At 59.4% G+C, this 16,487-nt stretch overlaps 1 protein-coding gene across 3 annotated transcripts; it reads left to right on the top strand.

Moving 5' to 3' along the window:
- Nucleotides 1-9,485: 9,485 nt before the first annotated feature.
- On the top strand, nt 9,486-16,421 carry HOMER3 (homer scaffold protein 3). Of its 3 annotated transcripts, none has more exons than XM_044773263.2 (10): nt 9,486-9,667; nt 11,170-11,247; nt 11,328-11,484; nt 11,723-11,854; nt 12,942-13,049; nt 13,892-14,013; nt 14,314-14,470; nt 14,782-14,892; nt 14,971-15,057; nt 15,961-16,421. In XM_044773263.2, the coding sequence occupies exons 2-10, from the start codon at nt 11,234-11,236 to the stop codon at nt 16,150-16,152; spliced, it is 1,080 nt and encodes a 359-aa protein (XP_044629198.1). In that variant the 5' UTR covers nt 9,486-9,667; nt 11,170-11,233; the 3' UTR covers nt 16,153-16,421. The 3 variants fall into 3 exon arrangements, with proteins under 3 accessions (XP_044629198.1, XP_044629207.1, XP_070375598.1); XM_044773272.2 differs by lacking the exon at nt 9,486-9,667 and adding an exon at nt 9,757-10,102; XM_070519497.1 differs by lacking the exon at nt 9,486-9,667 and adding an exon at nt 10,506-10,720.
- The last annotated feature ends 66 nt before the right edge of the window (nt 16,422-16,487 follow it).

Raw genomic sequence — 16,487 nt, 5'->3', positions numbered from 1 at the left:
CACTGACAAATCATGTGTACAGTGTGATTCCACTTTGGCTAAGAAAAGAAAAGAGAAATAAAAAAATCTAGAATGAAATAGACCATCATGCTAGGATCAGTGATTTCTGAGTGTTGATTTTATTTTTAAAATTTCATGCACTCAACAGAGCTTGATGGAGGACCCGGCGTGGGCCAGCCGGCCAAGGGCAGGGCCGCTGTCTGAAGGTCACCGGTTTCCTTTGCCAATGTCTTTTATTTATTTATTTATTTATTTATTTATTTATTTATTTATTTTTCTCCTTCTTCTCCCCAAATCCCCCCAGTACATGGTTGTATATTTTAGTTGTGGGTCCTTCCAGTTGTGGCATGGGGGACGCTGCCCCAGCGTGGCCTGATGAGCAGTGCCATGTCCATGCCCAAGATCTGAACCAGTGAAACCCTGGGCCACTGAAGCGGAGCGCATGGACTTAACCACTCGGCCACGGGGCCGGCCCCTGCCAATGTCTTTTAAGTTACCAGTGAGCACAAGACACTTCATAAGTGAGTAATAAAAATGTGTTCAGGGAATTAAATGCTATGACAAGGGGCCTATTTAGATTCTTTATGTTATGCTTGTCTGTTTTCTGAAACTGTTTTTGCACTGAGCACATACTACTTTGGCAATCAGGAGAGAAAACACGTAAAGCTGATTCTATTAGAAACCGTATGCGTGTGTCCCAGGCCCTCCCCACCTCCCATCACGGCAGTCCCTCTTCCCAGCCGCCCCTTCTGCCCTCCAGCCGGCTCCTCCTGGCCTCGCACGGAGTGGAGTTGATACAGCCCAGCTCCTGGGGTCTGGCGCTGAGCTGGGCTTCTGCAAAACATGCAGCTGAGATGAAGAGATTTCCAGATGGGGAACTGAGGCTCAGAGAGGTAAAGTAACCTGCCCAATGTCACACAGCACATAAGTGACAGTGAAAGATGTCTGCCCCTGGAGCTCCTTCTGCTCCCTTGAGTGGATGCAGGCCGAGCCTGGATCCCTTCCTTCCCTGTGGCCATGTTTTGGGCTCCTATGACTGTGTCTTCCTTACTGGTGGGGGGACTGCACCCTACACAGATGCCTGTGTGACTCCTCAACAGGCCGTGAGCAGAAATTGGTGGGCTTCTCCTCAGTCCCACCTCACACTGGTGCTGCTGGGCCCCCAGGAAGCATCATCCCATGACCCTCAAAGAGCCCACAGTCTGGGGGTGCCGAGACAGATAGGTTCGCTCTCAGCTCCATGGAGTCAGGCCTGGGCCAGGCGCTCTGTCTGGAGGGCTGCATGGGGGAGGGGACAGAGAGTTGGGGCTTGTAGAATGAGTAGAAGTGTGTTAGGTTGAGAAGTGGGGCAAGAGCTGGGTGGACCGCATGGTTGGAGCTGCGGGGGTGGATGATGGATGATGCTGCGCCTGTGGGAGGGAGGCGGATGGTGGTGGATAAGTGGGTGAATGGGTGGGTGGGTGGGGATAGACTGGTAGTGGATGGGTGGGCGGGTGTGTGGACGGTTAGATGGACGAATGGATAGATGGGCAGATGGGTGAGCGGATGAACGATCCAGGGGTAAAAAGACAGAGCTTGGTCTTGGGCCTCAACAATCTCTAAGGTGTCCCTCTCAACCTACTCCCCAGAGCCCAGTGGAGAATGTCAGGGTGGTGGCGGGCCACAGGACCCTGGGCATCGCAGCCCCTTCTCCAGCCTGGCCGCTACAGGTGGCTCTTCAAGGGCTGGCTCCTCCTCCCACGTGACTCCAGGCATCTGCTCACCGCCATGGAGACCAGTGCTACAACGGCCAGGCGGTGGAGGGCACCGGCAGGTGTGACTTGCAGGTCTCCCTGGCCAGCTGCACCCTGTCTGTCTTGGGCATGGGCACCACTGCGGTTTCCCAGCTGGGCTCCGAGAGGTCCCCCTGAGAGAGGGCCCAGCCCACAGGGCAGTCCCAGGAGCGGCTGCTCTCCAAGGTCTACACATCTGTGTTTGCCTTCCTGTTCCTCAGTCCCTGACCCGGAGCCTGGTGCAGGGACCAGGAGTTGTGCGCCCCAGGCCCTGGAGAAGGCCCTGCCCCCCACAGCTGACTCGGGACCAGTCACCCCTTGGCAGGCCCTGTGGGGGCCCCTCAGCCCCTCCTCCCTCCTGCCCTTGCTCATCGCCTCCCTGGAAGGTGCCCCCAGACCAGCGGGGACACCCCAAGGACTCAGCCCAGCCACCAGACATATCCTGCTGGGCCCAAGGACAAATGCCAAGCCTCAGGGACCCCATGATGTGACGGGGAGCCTGAGATGTGGTGGGACTGACACCCCTTCCCCAGACTCAGCTCCCTCGTCCCTGTTCGCTTTGGGATTAGTTATAACAGAGAATTAAGGGGTCTCGAGAAGCAGGAACCACAGTTCCCAGAATTCTGCAATCCCAACCTTTGGTGTTCCCAAGATGTGACAAGGAGGCTGAGTCCCAGCTGCCCCCCTACACTCAACACACTTGCCACTGTTCCGGGAGGTGGGAGGGTCTCCATGGGTCCCTCTGTTCTTGGGCACCCTTTCCTCTCTCAGACTCAGTTTCCCCAGCTGTAAAAGGGGGCAGCAGAAGCTCCACCAGGGGCCAGCTTCTGAGTTCAGTGCTCTGATGTCACTGACTTACAGTTCTGAATAATTCTTTGACAAGGCATCCTGCATTTTCCTTTTGCACCGGGCCCTGCAAGTCATGTGGGCTATGCTGCCCTGCTCCGTCCAGCGAGAAGCGTTTCTCTGGTGCCATGCTGTCATTCCCCTCTCAGGAGGAATCTTCAGGCCCCGGAGGCCTGGCTGCTGCTCTCTGGCCCCCCAGCTAGAATAAGACAGGGCAGGACTCTAACCGAGGCCCCTGATTGCAGCCTGTGCAGAGTGTCTCCCCTGTGTGTGCGGGCGGTGCCCAATGTGCGACCCACTCTCTGTCCATCAGTGGCTCTCCTCCTCCAGCCCGCGGCACAGCAGCCTCCTCTGTGACCTCCCTTGGGGCTGCAGGATCCTCGCTCAGGGAAACAGATGTTTCCCTGGGGCGGGAGGCGTGAGATTTCAGCGATAAGGCCGGGGCCAGCATCCAGGACCTGTGAGAGAGACGGAGCCAGGCAAGGCACAAGGGAGCTACAGAGAGGGGCCTCCTCCCTGGGAGAGGTCCGAGGTCAGAGCCTGCGGCCCTCTGCAAAGATGTAACAGTAGTGCTAAAAACAACGTCATCTGCTTATCAAGCACAGCCCAGGATGCCCTCTGCACGGCGACGACCGAGGAGGAAAGCGTCAGAATCACCCCAGTCCATTCGCGTGCGGCGCCCTGGTCAATCTTATCTAAAAGTGTAAAAGCAGATCATGTTCCTCTCCTGCTCAAAAGCCTCCCATGGCTCTCCAGTGCTCTAAGTATAAAGTCCACACTCTTCTCTGGGGCCCATAAGGCTCCTTGTGACCCATCCTGGGAAGCTCCCTGCCCACATGGCCCCACACTCTCCCCGCCAACTCACCCTGCTCTGGCCACACAGGCTTCCTCAGTGCTGCTGCAAGGACTGAGCATATTCCCACAGGGCCTTTGCACATGCGGTTCCCCCAAATCACCAGCTCTTCAGAGCAGCCTTTGCCGACCACTCTTCTTTGCCTGTTGCTTTGCCTAGTTTTCCTTCCTTCAAAAAATGCTGTCAGAAGTCATCCTACTTGGTCCTGTTTGTCATCCATCTTGTCCCCCAGATAGCTAGAGTGCGCTGAGGCAGGGCCTCCCACAGGGCTGGCGCCTAGTAGGTGCTCAGTAAACACAAGTTAGCGATGAGGAACCTCCATCTTATGCAGGAGGAAACAGGGGCGCAGGGAGGCCCCCAGTGTGTCCATGGAGACGGGCTGTGGGACCTCTGGGTCTGAGCCCCGGCTGCACAGGTCGACCTGCAGCCAGGTGAATGCCCCCTCCCGCTCCTATGGGCGGCTGAGCCTCTGCAGGCTGCAGGGCGCCAGGCCTGGCCTCTCGGGCCCAGGTTTGAGGTCCAGTTTTTCCTCCCAGCCAGTTTTTAATTTGAGAAAGTGGCTTAAGCCCCCTGAGCCTCAGTTTCATCTTCTATAAAAATGAGGTTAGAGGTTGGGCCAAGGAGGCAGACCGTCAGGCTTGGGCTGCCACGGCAGGTGTCCTCCTCCCCCAGTGTCCTCTTTGTGCCCTCCCACACCGGGTGACAGTGGGGCCCCTGAGAGGCCTTGCCTGAGCCGGGACTCCAGGGAGACCCCCGTCTGGGGTGGGGGCAAAGCCGGATGCAGATGCCACCTCATCCTGTGGGGTCAGGGTCGAGAGAGTGGAGCGAGTCTGGGAAGGCTTCAGGGAAGAGGGAGCGTCGAAGCTCACATTCCAGGCTGTAGGCAGAGGCTGGTGCAAAGGCTCAGAGCGGGGTCCAGCAGCTGGGCCACGTCAATGAGGAGCTGGGTTTTCTTTTAAAGCCCACAGGAGAGCCGCGGGAGGCACCGGAGCAGGAAAGGGGACAATGCCAGTTGAAGGGACCCCTGGGGTGCGCTGGTCCGGGGCAGCCTGGAGAGGCAAATCCTGCCTCCAGCCTGCGCCTGGGGACCAGGAATGGCCTCCCTTAGCAGACCGAGGGAGGAGACTGCAGCATCTGAGTCACCCCATTCCTGCAAGAACATTCGGCACCCAGCGGCCCCGCGTGGGCTGTCACCAAGCGGGAACACGGCCCCCGGAGCCCCTCCGTGCCGCCTTCCCTGAGGCCTCCCGCTCTCTGTTCCCACAGCTGTTCCTTCGAGGCCCCAGAAGGAGAGTAGGAGGAGAGGGCAGGCGAAGGGGAGGCCATGAAGAATGCTGGGCCAGAATTTGGGAGTTTGGGGGGAGGGGAGCTTCCCTGGCTGAGGGTCCAGTGTGTCCTGGGGCTGTCCAAGCCTCAGGCCTCTACCCGAGATGGGGAAACAGAGTTCAGAGAAAGGGAGGCTCTGTCCGCTTTCTGCACATGCACAGACATCTAGTTCTCTCCCAAGAGCTGACACCTGGCCTGGAGCCTGCAGTATAAAGCTAATCACTTCCCTCCCTCTCTGGCTCCAAACTCTCCCATAGCTCCCCAGTACCCAGAGAGGAGAATCCTGACTCAGAGGGAAACCCATGAACCTCACCACTGCCTGTGAGGTCCCACCTGGCTTCTGGGATTCCCTTAGCCCTCAGTGTCCCCTACTCTCTTCCCACTCACTCTGCTCTGGCTATCTTGGCCTCCCTGCTGTTCTGCCAACACACCCAGCCCATCCTCACCTCAGGGCCTTTGTACATGCTATGCCCTCTGCCCAGAGCACTCTTTCTAAGTTATTATCCTCATTTGATTCCTCAGAAAAGGTGCAAAAAGAGAAGGTCACATGCCCAGGAACACCCATCAAGTTGGTGGGAGTGAGGATTTGCACGCCCATCCTCTCCCACCAATGGTGCCACACTTAAAACAGGCCTCCAGACCAGTCCCCTGTGGAGCTGGATGATTCCCAGTCCTTCCAGATCTTGCTGCCTCCAGATGGATGCCAAAGACCCTCAGGCCTCGGGTCCAAAGCCCCCTGCTCAGGGAGCTCCTGGGCCAACACGACTGACCCCCAAGTCTCCCAGTGTCTCTCCTGATGTGACCGCGATTCCGCCGCCCCACTTTCTGCCCTTCACGCAGGCGGGTGGCGGAGCCCTCAAGGACGACAGAGCCAAAAATAATTGGGCCGACCTACCTCCCCAAAGTGGGGCAGCCCCGCCCAGCCACCTGGCACCGTGGAGGTAATTAGTGCATGTGGCGAATTAGGGTAATGAGGTCTGTGGGAACCGAACCGCAGATCCAGGTCTGGAGTTTGGAGGGGGCTTGAGGTCGGCCTCCCCCACCCCCAACCCGCCCTGGTCCTGGAACTCAAGTCCATAACCCAGAGCCGGATCCCACCCCCAGCCCCTTCATGCCTGGGCCTGAGAGGCCTGGCTCTGTCACTTCCTGGGGGCTGTTTGTTTAATGAATTAAACTTGGCCTTGGGGGGAAGTTGAGTTGGATCTAAATTTAAGGCGGGGTCACTTTCAAATAATGAAGAATCACCAGTTTTGAGTCATCTAACTCTCCTCTGCCATGAGCCCCATGTGTCCGTCCAATGCGGGGAGATGCCAAGCCCAAGGGAAGCCTCAGGCTTCCTCAGTGCCTGCACACTTCCAGGTGCACTCCTGCTGGGAGAGTCAGAGCTGAACACAGACACCCCCAGGCTCTTGGGGTCAGGGTTAGACCAGAAGGAAGGAAGAGTCCAGAGGGAGAGGAGGGGGGAGCTTCTTGGAGAAGAAGGCATTGGAGGTGGGGCTTTTAGGGATGAATAGGAGTTTTCCAGGAGGACAAGGTCTGGTGGCCGGTCCAACTGGCCATGGCTAGTGGAATGGGGAGAAAGAGGAAGATGGCTGGAGGGGCACATAAGGGGACCATAACTAAAGATTTAGAAGATATCATACCAGGTTGGACCCATTTCTGTCCTCAAGAGTTCATGCCTGGTTGGGACCCGTCAACTCCTGAAAGAGAAAATATTAAGAATTCGGCTCATGGAGCCGGCCCTGTGGCCGAGCAGTTAAGTTCGCATGCTCTGCTTTGGCAGCCCATGGTTTCTCCGGTTCGAATCCTGGGCACGGACATGGCACCGCTCATCAAGTCCTGCTGAGGCGGCATCCCACATGCCACAACTAGAAGGACCCACAACTAAAAATACACAACTATGTACCAGGGGGCTTTGGGAGAAAAAGGAAAAATAAAATCTTTAAAAAAAAAAAAAAGGAATTTGGTCCAGGATCAATACCACATGCCCAGACAGCCAAGAATACATATGTTTATAGTAGCAAGTATTTATTAAACTCCTAGAGTCATGCTCTCTTCACGCAAGGACTCACTGGATCCTGACAGGAAACCTCAGGAGTGGGCACCATTCTTATGCACATTTTACAGATGGGAAAACTAAGGCACAGAGAGGGAAAGTGGCTTCTTTAGGCTCACACTGCTGGTAAGAGGCAGGTCTGGGATTCACTCCCTGGCTTATGTGACTTAAGAACACCAAGGACCAAGGCTGAGCCTCGGGAGCCCCTCCTTCTGGAAGTGTTTACAGAGTTCCTGCTGCAGGTCAGACCTGCTCTGGGTGCTGAGCCACAGAAGAGGTGGAGAGTAACCAAATCAGGCCATAACAAATCCAAGTGGCCGCTGTGACCTGTGCCATGTCGTCGGGCATGTAGCTTTGGGAAGAGTGACAGACTTACCCTGATCTGGTGGGATAGGAACTCCCCAGAGAGGACAGAGGATTTAGTTTTAGTCCAAAGGTTGGGTCAGATTTAACTGGGCAGAGGCCAGTGCTTGACCCGTAAGAGCCACTCCACAAATGCAGCTTCCCTACAGCTGGACAAGCTGTCCTAGTCCCTGTTTGGCTCCTCCTGTGACACAGAGCTCTTTCCCTCATGTTCTTCCACAACCCCAAGGGAATGCTGTTGCTTCTAGCCAGCCACCCTGCAAGGATACGCCCAGGCAGCAGGGGGCTCAGGCAGCCCCATACCCATCTATACCCAGGGGACAGCGAGGAGCTGCCACTGTTGCTTGGATCCTCCTTGCCTCCTCCCCCACAACCCCCAGCCCTGTGAGCATCAGCCCATTCTCCAGGCAAGAAAACTGAGGTCCATACTGATAAAGCCATTCTTTCGGTCTAGACTTGACTAAGACAACTTCAGGTTGGGGCTGCTCAAGGCCAACCCCATCCCAGCCTCTCCTGGAGGTCTGAGAGGGGGGCTCGTTCCCCCTCATGCTGTTGCCTTCTGCCCACACAAGCAGGAAGGCAACTGCCCTTCCCCCAGCTGCCCCCATAGAATAGCCATGTGGCCCCAGCTCTGCAGCCTGCCAGCACTCAGTACACCCTGAGTGGCTTCCAGAAGCCTTAACCCTGCCAGGACCTTTCCAGTTACTTCTTTTTAAATCATTTTTTTGGTAATAAGGAAAAGTCACTCTCTACACAGAACAGACGGTATTTTCTTTGTTCCCCACAGTGTTCAAGCGTTTCGTGGCTTTGGGCCTGAGAGCGCAGCCAAATCCCTTGCCTGTGCAGATGCCTTGTGAAGTTAGAAGCAGCTGGGGAAACTGAGTCGGTGCCTCAGTTTCCTTCTTGTGCTAGGCGAGGCTGGGGCTCTAGGAGCACCCAGAGGTAATAACCAGGTAACACGGATAGGGATCTCACAGAAAGGGATGGGGCTGTGAGGCAGGTGAGGGGGAGATCCCTTCTAAGCCCAGGACAGCCAGAGAAGCTTCCAGGAGAGGCGGCAGTGGAGCTGAGCCCGGAAGGACTAGGAAGAATGTACAGCTGTGGGAGGGGCATTCCAGGTGGAGGGAACAGCTTGGGCAAAGGCCTGGAGGGAGCAAAGTTCAGATCTTGGCCTGGAACAAGTCCCCAGGAATGTCAGGACCTGGAGTTCCCTCAAGGTCATCTGAAGGCAGCTAGCAGCTCAGACGTGTGATTCCCGTCAGGGGAAATGGAAATAAAAGAACAGGGAGAGGGGATGTGAGCAGAGGACATGAAGAGCAAAACCCTCCGAAGTTGTTGGAAAGCTCAAAACCGAGGCTCGGAGCTTGTGGGAACTGCAGGCCATGGTTCATGAGGAGCCCCGGGCTCTGCCCACCGCCCTGACGACCTGGCTCTCTGTGGCTCTGGAGGAATCTCCAGAGAGAGGGCAGCTGCAGGACCGAAAAGTGGGCCCCCAGGAGGGCTGGGGCCTGGGGAGCCCGTGCCTGGCTCAGGTTCAGAAAGAGCCCCTCCTGGCAAATGTGTGAGGGGTGGGCTCCTCTAGCTAGAGGTGGCAGACCCAGGGGACTCACCCATTGGGTGGCAACTGGACCCTCACACTCCCTCCCTCCTGGATTCCGGGACCCTGTGATACAGCGACAGTCATCGTAATCTAACCATCACTGCCGTTGCTGCGGTGGTCTCAGGGGGAGACAGAAGCCCCAGGCTGGAGATCAGGGCGGTTGGGCAGGCAGGAAGCATTCTGAGCCAGCGCCCGGGATCAAGCCCCATTAAACGCCCATTAGTAATTCACCTCTCTCAGCCTCCTGCAGCCCCCTCTCTGCCCAGCCGTCTTCCATTTCCTGGCGACACGCACTGAGCACCTACTGTGTGCAGGCCCTGCACCCACCAAAGTGACAGATGTGCTCCTGCCCGTGGACCTCCCTCAGGTGGAGAGGGACCTGACTCTCATTAAGGGCAGAAGGCAGCAGTGATCTGGAGGGTTAGGGCCACCCTTGACGAGGGAATGAGGCCACATTCCCCACTGTCCACCTCTGTCTCTGTCTGTCGTCTCCTGTGTCTCTCCCCGTCTCTCTGTCTCGGGGTCTGGGCCTCTTCCCCGTCCTTAACCCTCTCCCCACTCGGCTCTCCCCTCCCCCCCCGCCGCGGAGGCCGGCAGGGGGCGCTGCGGGGCGGCCTCGGGGCCCGGGGAGGCGGGGCGGGCGGCGGCCGCGTCGGGACCGGCCGCGATGGGACCGGAGGCGGCGCGGGCGGCGGCGGCGGCGCAGACAAAGGCGCGGGCGGTGCGGAGGGCGGCGCGGAGGGCGCGGGCCCCGGAGCCAGCGAGCGAGCGGGGCGCCGGGCTGCGGGGAGTCGGCGCCGGGGGCCCACCCGACTCGCGCCCGGACACTCGCGGGGCGCCGAGCTGGCAGGGTGAGCCGGGCCAGCCGAGCCTGCGCGGGGGCGCGGGGACCCTGAGGTTCTCGGGCCGGGGGGAGGGCGGGGGGGGTCCCTGAAGTTCCGGACACAGAGGCTGGGGGCGGCTCTGCGAGCCCCGAAGTTCAGAGCTTCAGGGGGCGCGGGGGCCCCGAAGTTCCGGAGTCGGGGTCGGGGAGGGGACCGTGCGAGGGGTTCCCAAAGTTCCGGGCCCGGCGTGGGAGGAAGCTGCGAAGGTGTCTCCGAAGTTCTGAATCTGGGAGGCGGGGGCGGCACGAGGGCACCCCGAAATTCCCGACTTGGAGATGGAAGGGTGGCAGGGGGTCCCCGAAGTTTAGGAGTCGGGGACGGCGCGGAGGATCCTCGAAGTTCTGGACCTGGGGTTGGAGGAGACAGATAATGTGTCCCCGAAGTTCTGGACCTGGAGTCGGGGTGCGTCGCGGGGATCTTGGAAGTTCCAGGGTCGGGGGCTGCACTTCCTGAAGTTGGGGTACGCGCAGGGCGCCCCTCTGCTGACGCCGGTGGGGACTCAATCCTGACTGAATGTCAGGCCCCCGGGACTGGGGCGCATGGGGTGGGGCTTCGCCCCCGCACGCGATTGGGGACCCCCGGCACCGGGCGGGGTCGGGCCCTCCGGGAGTCCCGCCGCACCCGAAGCGCATGACTAGCTGGTGAGTAACTTTCCCCAAACGCCGCAAGTCGCGGCAGGAGCGTCCGTGCCGCCGGAAAGGCCTGAGTTCCTGGGACCCAGGACCCACCCCCAACCCCGCCGAAGCTGCCGCCCCACCCCCACCCAGGGGCTCGGGTTTCAGACCCTGTGACCGGGACAGCAGCTGCCCAGGACAGGGCTGGGCCGGGGCCTCCCTTCCCCCGCTTTGCCTCCCCCTCCCCGAGGTCCCTCCTGGACCTAGGGTCCCACCCAGCCCCCATGGTGTCGAGACTGAGTGGTGACGGGCGTCTAGAGTGGGCACCAGGGTGGACCTATGTGGCTACATCTTGTCTTTTGAACTAGTCTGGAGGCGTCCTGGGCATTTGGACTTTGTCTCCAAGGTGTGCCTCTGCCCCAGATTGGAGGCTGAGGGGTCTCTCCGTGGGTCCACTGGGGGACTGGTTTCCCACTTGGTGCCTGGCCAGGCCCCACTTTTTGACGGAGGCGCTGGTTTGGGGAGTGATGGGTGAATGCGGCAGAAAGTAGGAGCTGGCCTTGGCCTCCTCTGCCCAGCTCCGAGACTGAGGGGGCTTCTCTGGGGTCCAGTGACCAGGATGAGGAGAGGTTTGCCTGGGGTGTCAGGGGCCCCCTGGCTCCTGCCCAGGGTGTGGGGCTGCCTCCAGATGGAGAGACACGGGGTCTTTACGTTCTGAGTGAGCGACTAACTCCTTCACCCTTTTCATTGAAGTTCTATGAATGGTGCTCCTGGTGGTGGGTCTTGAGGTCGGACTTGCATGGCCTCCCTCAGCCTGGCCTGTGGGGGACACTCACAGGCCTCCTCTCCCTCCAGAGGCGAAACCAGGAGCTTCTGCCATCCCTCTGGCTGCCCCTTGGAACCCAGCTCAACCTGACCAATGTCCACAGCCAGGTGAGCCCCCGCCTCTACCTGCTGGGCCCTGAGCCCCCTAGGTGGCGCCCGGCCCCACTGAGCACCCTCTCCCTGTGCAGGGAGCAGCCCATCTTCAGCACACGGGCGCATGTGTTCCAGATCGACCCGGCCACCAAGCGGAACTGGATCCCGGCGGGCAAGCACGCGCTCACCGTCTCCTACTTCTATGATGCCACCCGCAATGTCTACCGAATCATCAGCATCGGGGGTGCCAAGGTCCCGGCAGGGCCTGGGTGGGGCGGCAGGTGCCAGGGGTCCCGTGACAGGCTTGGGTATGGTCGCTACCTTGCTGTGTGCCAGGGGGAGCCCTGACCCTTTCTGGGCCTTATCTCTTCCTCCTGAAATAGTTCAGAGCGAGGACCTCCAAGGTGCTGATGCAAAGTGATACCCCAGGGGGGTTCATGTTCATTATTACCAGTCCCATCGACCTTGAACTTTGCTCCCCCCTCCCCAGGCCATCATCAACAGCACTGTCACCCCCAACATGACCTTTACCAAAACCTCCCAGAAGTTTGGGCAGTGGGCAGACAGTCGTGCCAACACTGTCTACGGCCTGGGTTTTGCTTCTGAGCAGCATCTGACCCAGGTGGGTCTCGGGGGTGTGTGGTGGGAGGGACAGGGCTGTGCCTGGGTCTTCTCCTGAATGCACTGGGGACTCTAGGAAGGGGCTGGGCCTCCATCTTCCCACCTGCAGAATGGGCATAGAGAATCAGACAAGCCAGAAGCCCCTTCCCCGCTCCCTGGTTCACGTCTCAGCTCTGCTGGCCACCTGCTCCATCTCAGGAAACACCCTGCCCTCTCTGGGTGCCTGGGCTGGGCTGGGCGCTTCCCCACACACCCTGGCACTCCCTCCGCCATCGCCCCACCCTGTGTCCTCTCTAGACTTCGCTATGTCTCACCCACTGTCTCCCTGTGTGGCTGGCGCTCTGAGTCCTGCTGAGGTCATGATGATTTTCTTCTTTTCTCCTAGAAACTTTAGTTTTCTTTTCCCATTGGGGTCTTGAGTTGATTTCTGTGAGTGGTATAAGATAGGAATGCTTTTTCCCTTGTGGGTATTCGTTGCTCTTGGGCCATTTTTTGAAAAGGCCATTTCCCCCCAGTTTGCACAAAAAAGTGGTTGGATGTCTGTGAATATTTTCTTTAAAAAATTATTTTCCAACGAAGGAAATTTACTTTAAAATGAAAAAAACTGTCTCCTGCCCTACCTGGAACTGGAGTGGGTGGTAGACATAAACATCAGTGTGACAGAAATGAGGATCGGGTGTCACTTTCTCACTGGCTGTGGTGCCGCTCGGGCTCCGAGCCCACACCCTGCCTTCCCTCCATCCCAGAGGGGTGTTCACAGCATGCAGGCCTTCCAGACGGAGCAGCGCCCAGCTGGGGCCCTCCTTGCTGGAATAGCCTGACTGAGAGGAAAAGGGATCTCTTTCTCAAGGTGGCTCGATGTCATGCACCTCTGTGGACATCCCATCCTGACACTGATACCACTCTGCTCATTGGGGCGTCATTTTCCAAAGCTTCTTCCCATTTTTCCGGTTCATGAGAGGAGAAGATGCACACAGTTCCTAAAGTTGCTTCCAAAGTGACAGTGCGGGATGGGGGTGTCCTGGGGGGGCCCTCGGGAAGGAGGCTGGGGGTTTGCTGACTGTCTGTTCCTGCCCCCCCTTCCTCAGTTTGCTGAGAAGTTCCAGGAAGTGAAGGAAGCAGCGAGGTTGGCCCGGGAGAAATCTCAGGATGGGGGGGAGCTCACCAGTCCGGCCCTGGGGCTCCCAGCCCACCAGGTCAGCACTCCCTGTCCCGTGGCGCCAGGCACTCAGCTGATATTGGGGGGTCCAGATGCTGTGCCAGTGCCCAGGACCAAATGCTCACAAATGACAATGTAAAACTAGACCCATGGCAGGGACTATGGAGGAGGGCGGGGGGGCTGTGGGAGCGTGTCATAGACGGTCTGGTGCGGCCTTGTGTCAGGGAAGGCCAGAAGACCAGCCTAGATGGTGGAATAGAGACCTGGAAGTTGAAATGGCTGAGTAGAGGGCTGAGTGAAGAACTGGCCCTGGGCGTTCTCTTCCATTCATGTATTCAGCATAATTGATTGACCACCGTCTGTGTGCCAGGCCCAGGGCTGGGCACAGGGCTTACAGAGATGAAAAAGTAGGCTGGCCCCTGCCCTCAGGGCTCCTGGTCTAGGCAGTGAGGTGGGTTCATAAAGAATTCAGCTGGTGGAAAGGGCTTCCCATCAGTATCTTAAGTGGATATTGACATGCGGCCCCAGGAAAGGGCACTGATGTTGGGGGATAGCAGGGGGGTGTCAGATTGCTCCCCCTTTGCAGATTTCAACTATCACAGTGGGTTCAGACCAAACTACATCAGGTTGGCTCCTGGGGGGTGGTAAGAGGAGAAGCAGACAAGGGGGGCAGAGCCTGAAACTCCGGCCCAGGGGCCATGGGGAGCCATGGAGGGTGGATGAGGAGGTGAGGGGCACACTCGGATCCCAGTGCCTTGGAGGACCTCCCTGTCCTCAGTCAGGACCCCGCTAACATCAGCCCTGACCCCCAACCGTGACCTAACTGGTTCTTGACTGAAGCCACTCCCACCGTGACCCCACTTCTGCCCACACCCTTAGGTGCCCCCTAGCCCCCTCGTCAGTGCCAACGGCCCCGGGGACGAGAAACTGTTCCGCAGCCAGAGCGCGGACGTCCCCGGCCCGGCAGAGCGAGAGCGGCTCAAGAAGATGCTGTCCGAGGGGTGAGGGGGGTAGGGCGGGGCAGGACGGAGGGCGGGGGAGGGGCTGCTGAGGAGCCGCCGGGGTGGCACGGGCGGCGGATCTGCCTGGGGACCCGAGCCCCGGGAAGGGGAGGAGGCTGACCCCGTGGCTGACCACGTCCCCAAGGGCCGGCCCCACCGCGCCTTCCGACTGTCACCCTGAGCTGGGACCGTGCGCCCGCTGGGACCCCGCCCCGGCAGCACCCCGCGTCCCCGGGGCCGCCCACCCCTGGCCCCGCGCTCTCCCGACCCCGCCCCCCGCCGACCGTCGCGTCCCCGCAGCTCGGTGGGCGAGGTGCAGTGGGAGGCCGAGTTCTTCGCGCTGCAGGACAGCAACAACAAGTTGGCGGGCGCCCTGCGAGAGGCCAACGCGGCCGCCGCCCAGTGGAGGCAGCAGCTGGAGGCCCAGCGTGCAGAGGCCGAGCGGCTGCGGCAGCGGGTGAGGAGACCCGGCCTTCGCTGAGCCCCAGGTGGCCCTGGCCACAACGTGCCGGCACGTCCTCTGTGTCCTGAGTTCACCGACTGGCTGTGTGATCTCAGCCGGTCACTTTCCTGAGCCTCAGTTTCTTGCTCTGTGACATGGGTCTGAAATAATGCCAGCCTCAGAGGGTTGTCAGACCCTGAAGTCCTACCTGCCAGCAGTGGGGTGGTGGTCCCAACTGGAGGGGGTGAGTGAACAGGAGGCTGATTGCCCAGGGGTCAGGAGAGTGCAGGCTGGGGTGTCAGGTGCTGACCTTACTGTCTACACAGGTGGCTGAGCTGGAGGCCCAGGCAGCCACCGAGCCACCCTCAGGCAGCGAGAAGGAGGGGCCAGGCCAATCATTGGAGCAGCTGGAGGCCCTGGTGCAAACCAAGGACCAGGTGAGCACTGAGTGTGTGAGCGTGTCTGTAAGGGAGCTGGGACCCCCGGAACAGACCTTGGGAACTCTTCTCTTCCAGGAGATTCAGACACTGAAGAGCCAGACCAGTGGGCCCCGTGAGGCCCCGGATGCCACCGAGCGCGAGGAGACACAGCAGAAGGTGCAGGTGGGTGTGGTTGCCATGAGGTGGGGTGACCACGCATGGGCAGCCAGGCCTGGGTGTGGGACAGACCTGGGATCGTCCCTTCCTGGCGGGTCCTGGGCACCTATATGACTCCCTGAACCTCAGTTTCTTCACCTATAAACGGGGTTGGAAAGATACCTGCTTAAGGTTGGGAAGGATTGGGAAGACTAGGTGCATGGAAGGTCTGAGGCACAGCAGGAGGCTTGTAAGCTATGGTTGTTAGTACGATGTTTCATAGCCATCCATTCATTCAACGAGCAATATTTGAGTCCCCGCTGAATCTGCATACTTGACCCCATCAAGTCTTCACACCTCCTCAGCCTGAGGTCAGGAGCCTGCATTTGAACCCAGGTCTGACTGGCCTGGCTTTTGCTGAAGATTTTATCTGAGAAACAATCGTGGGGCATGTGCTGTGAGTCCAGCAGGTGGAGATGTTAAATGATCTGGTGTGCCCAAAAGTGTCCAGGCGAGAGAGAAGTTGAGGAAATGTTCCTTATTGTCTCCTCAGTAGAGTGCACAGCATGTGCAAAGGCCCTGAGGTGGGGCGCAAGTCAGTGTGTTCAAGGAACCGCAAGGAGGCTGGTGAGGCTAAGTTGGGATGACCAAGGAAAGGAGGGAGAGGGTGTGGATTTCATTTCAGCCTGATGGCTCACAGGAGGTTTTTGAGCAGAAGAGGGATGTGATTAGTACTATGCTATTCAGATTGGCCAGGGGGCTGGGGAATGTCTTGGGCAGAGGTGTCAGGGAGGAGGCCTGGAGACAGAAGGGGCTTGGCCCAGAGTGGAAACTGTGGGGATGGCACTCAGACGCTGGATGCCCCAGGCAGCGTTGGTGACCCTTCAGACTTTGGGGCCCCCAACTCTGCCCACCCTCTCCCTGTTGCAGGACCTGGAGACCCGCAACGCAGAGCTGGAGCACCAGCTGCGGGCAATGGAGCGAAGCCTGGAGGAGGCACGGGCCGAGCGGGAGCGGGCGCGGGCCGAGGTGGGCCGGGCTGCACAGCTGCTGGACGTCAGGCTGTTCGAGCTGAGCGAGCTGCGAGAGGGCCTGGCCCGCCTGGCCGAGGGTGCGCCCTGAGCTGGGTGCTGGCCCCGTGGAGCCGGGCCGTGGGAGCTGGTGTTCCGCGAACGATTCCCGCCTGGGGTGCGGGCCGGGCCGCCGGCGGCACAGTGGGCCATTCGCCCTGGCAGGGACCGGGGGTGGACTCAGCCGGGAGGGCCTGGCCACGGCGCCCCAACTGGCCCTGGCCACTCACGGCTCAGGGGCTGTTTTTGAGCTTTCCATTGTGTAGAATTTCTAGAATCCCCAGGGCGCGTGCTGGTGCCCAGATTACATTTGTAAGCGTGGCTGTGTGCGTGTGGTGTGTGGGCCCCTACCTATTCTCTTGGGTGCCCCTGAGCCGCCATCAATCC

The sequence above is a fragment of the Equus asinus genome, chromosome 10, assembly GCF_041296235.1.
Source record: "Equus asinus isolate D_3611 breed Donkey chromosome 10, EquAss-T2T_v2, whole genome shotgun sequence".
Taxonomy (NCBI): domain Eukaryota; kingdom Metazoa; phylum Chordata; class Mammalia; order Perissodactyla; family Equidae; genus Equus; species Equus asinus.
The sequence above is the reverse complement of the archived record's forward strand: the minus strand, read 5'-3'. Positions and strand labels throughout refer to the sequence as shown.

Bases quoted from the DNA above. Each gene is read 5' to 3' on its own strand.
- HOMER3 (XM_044773263.2), top strand. The intron at 11,485-11,722 runs GTCCCGGCAGGG...CCCCCTCCCCAG, and splicing joins TCAGCATCGGGGGTGCCAAG to GCCATCATCAACAGCACTGT. The intron at 13,050-13,891 runs GTCAGCACTCCC...CCACACCCTTAG, and splicing joins TGGGGCTCCCAGCCCACCAG to GTGCCCCCTAGCCCCCTCGT.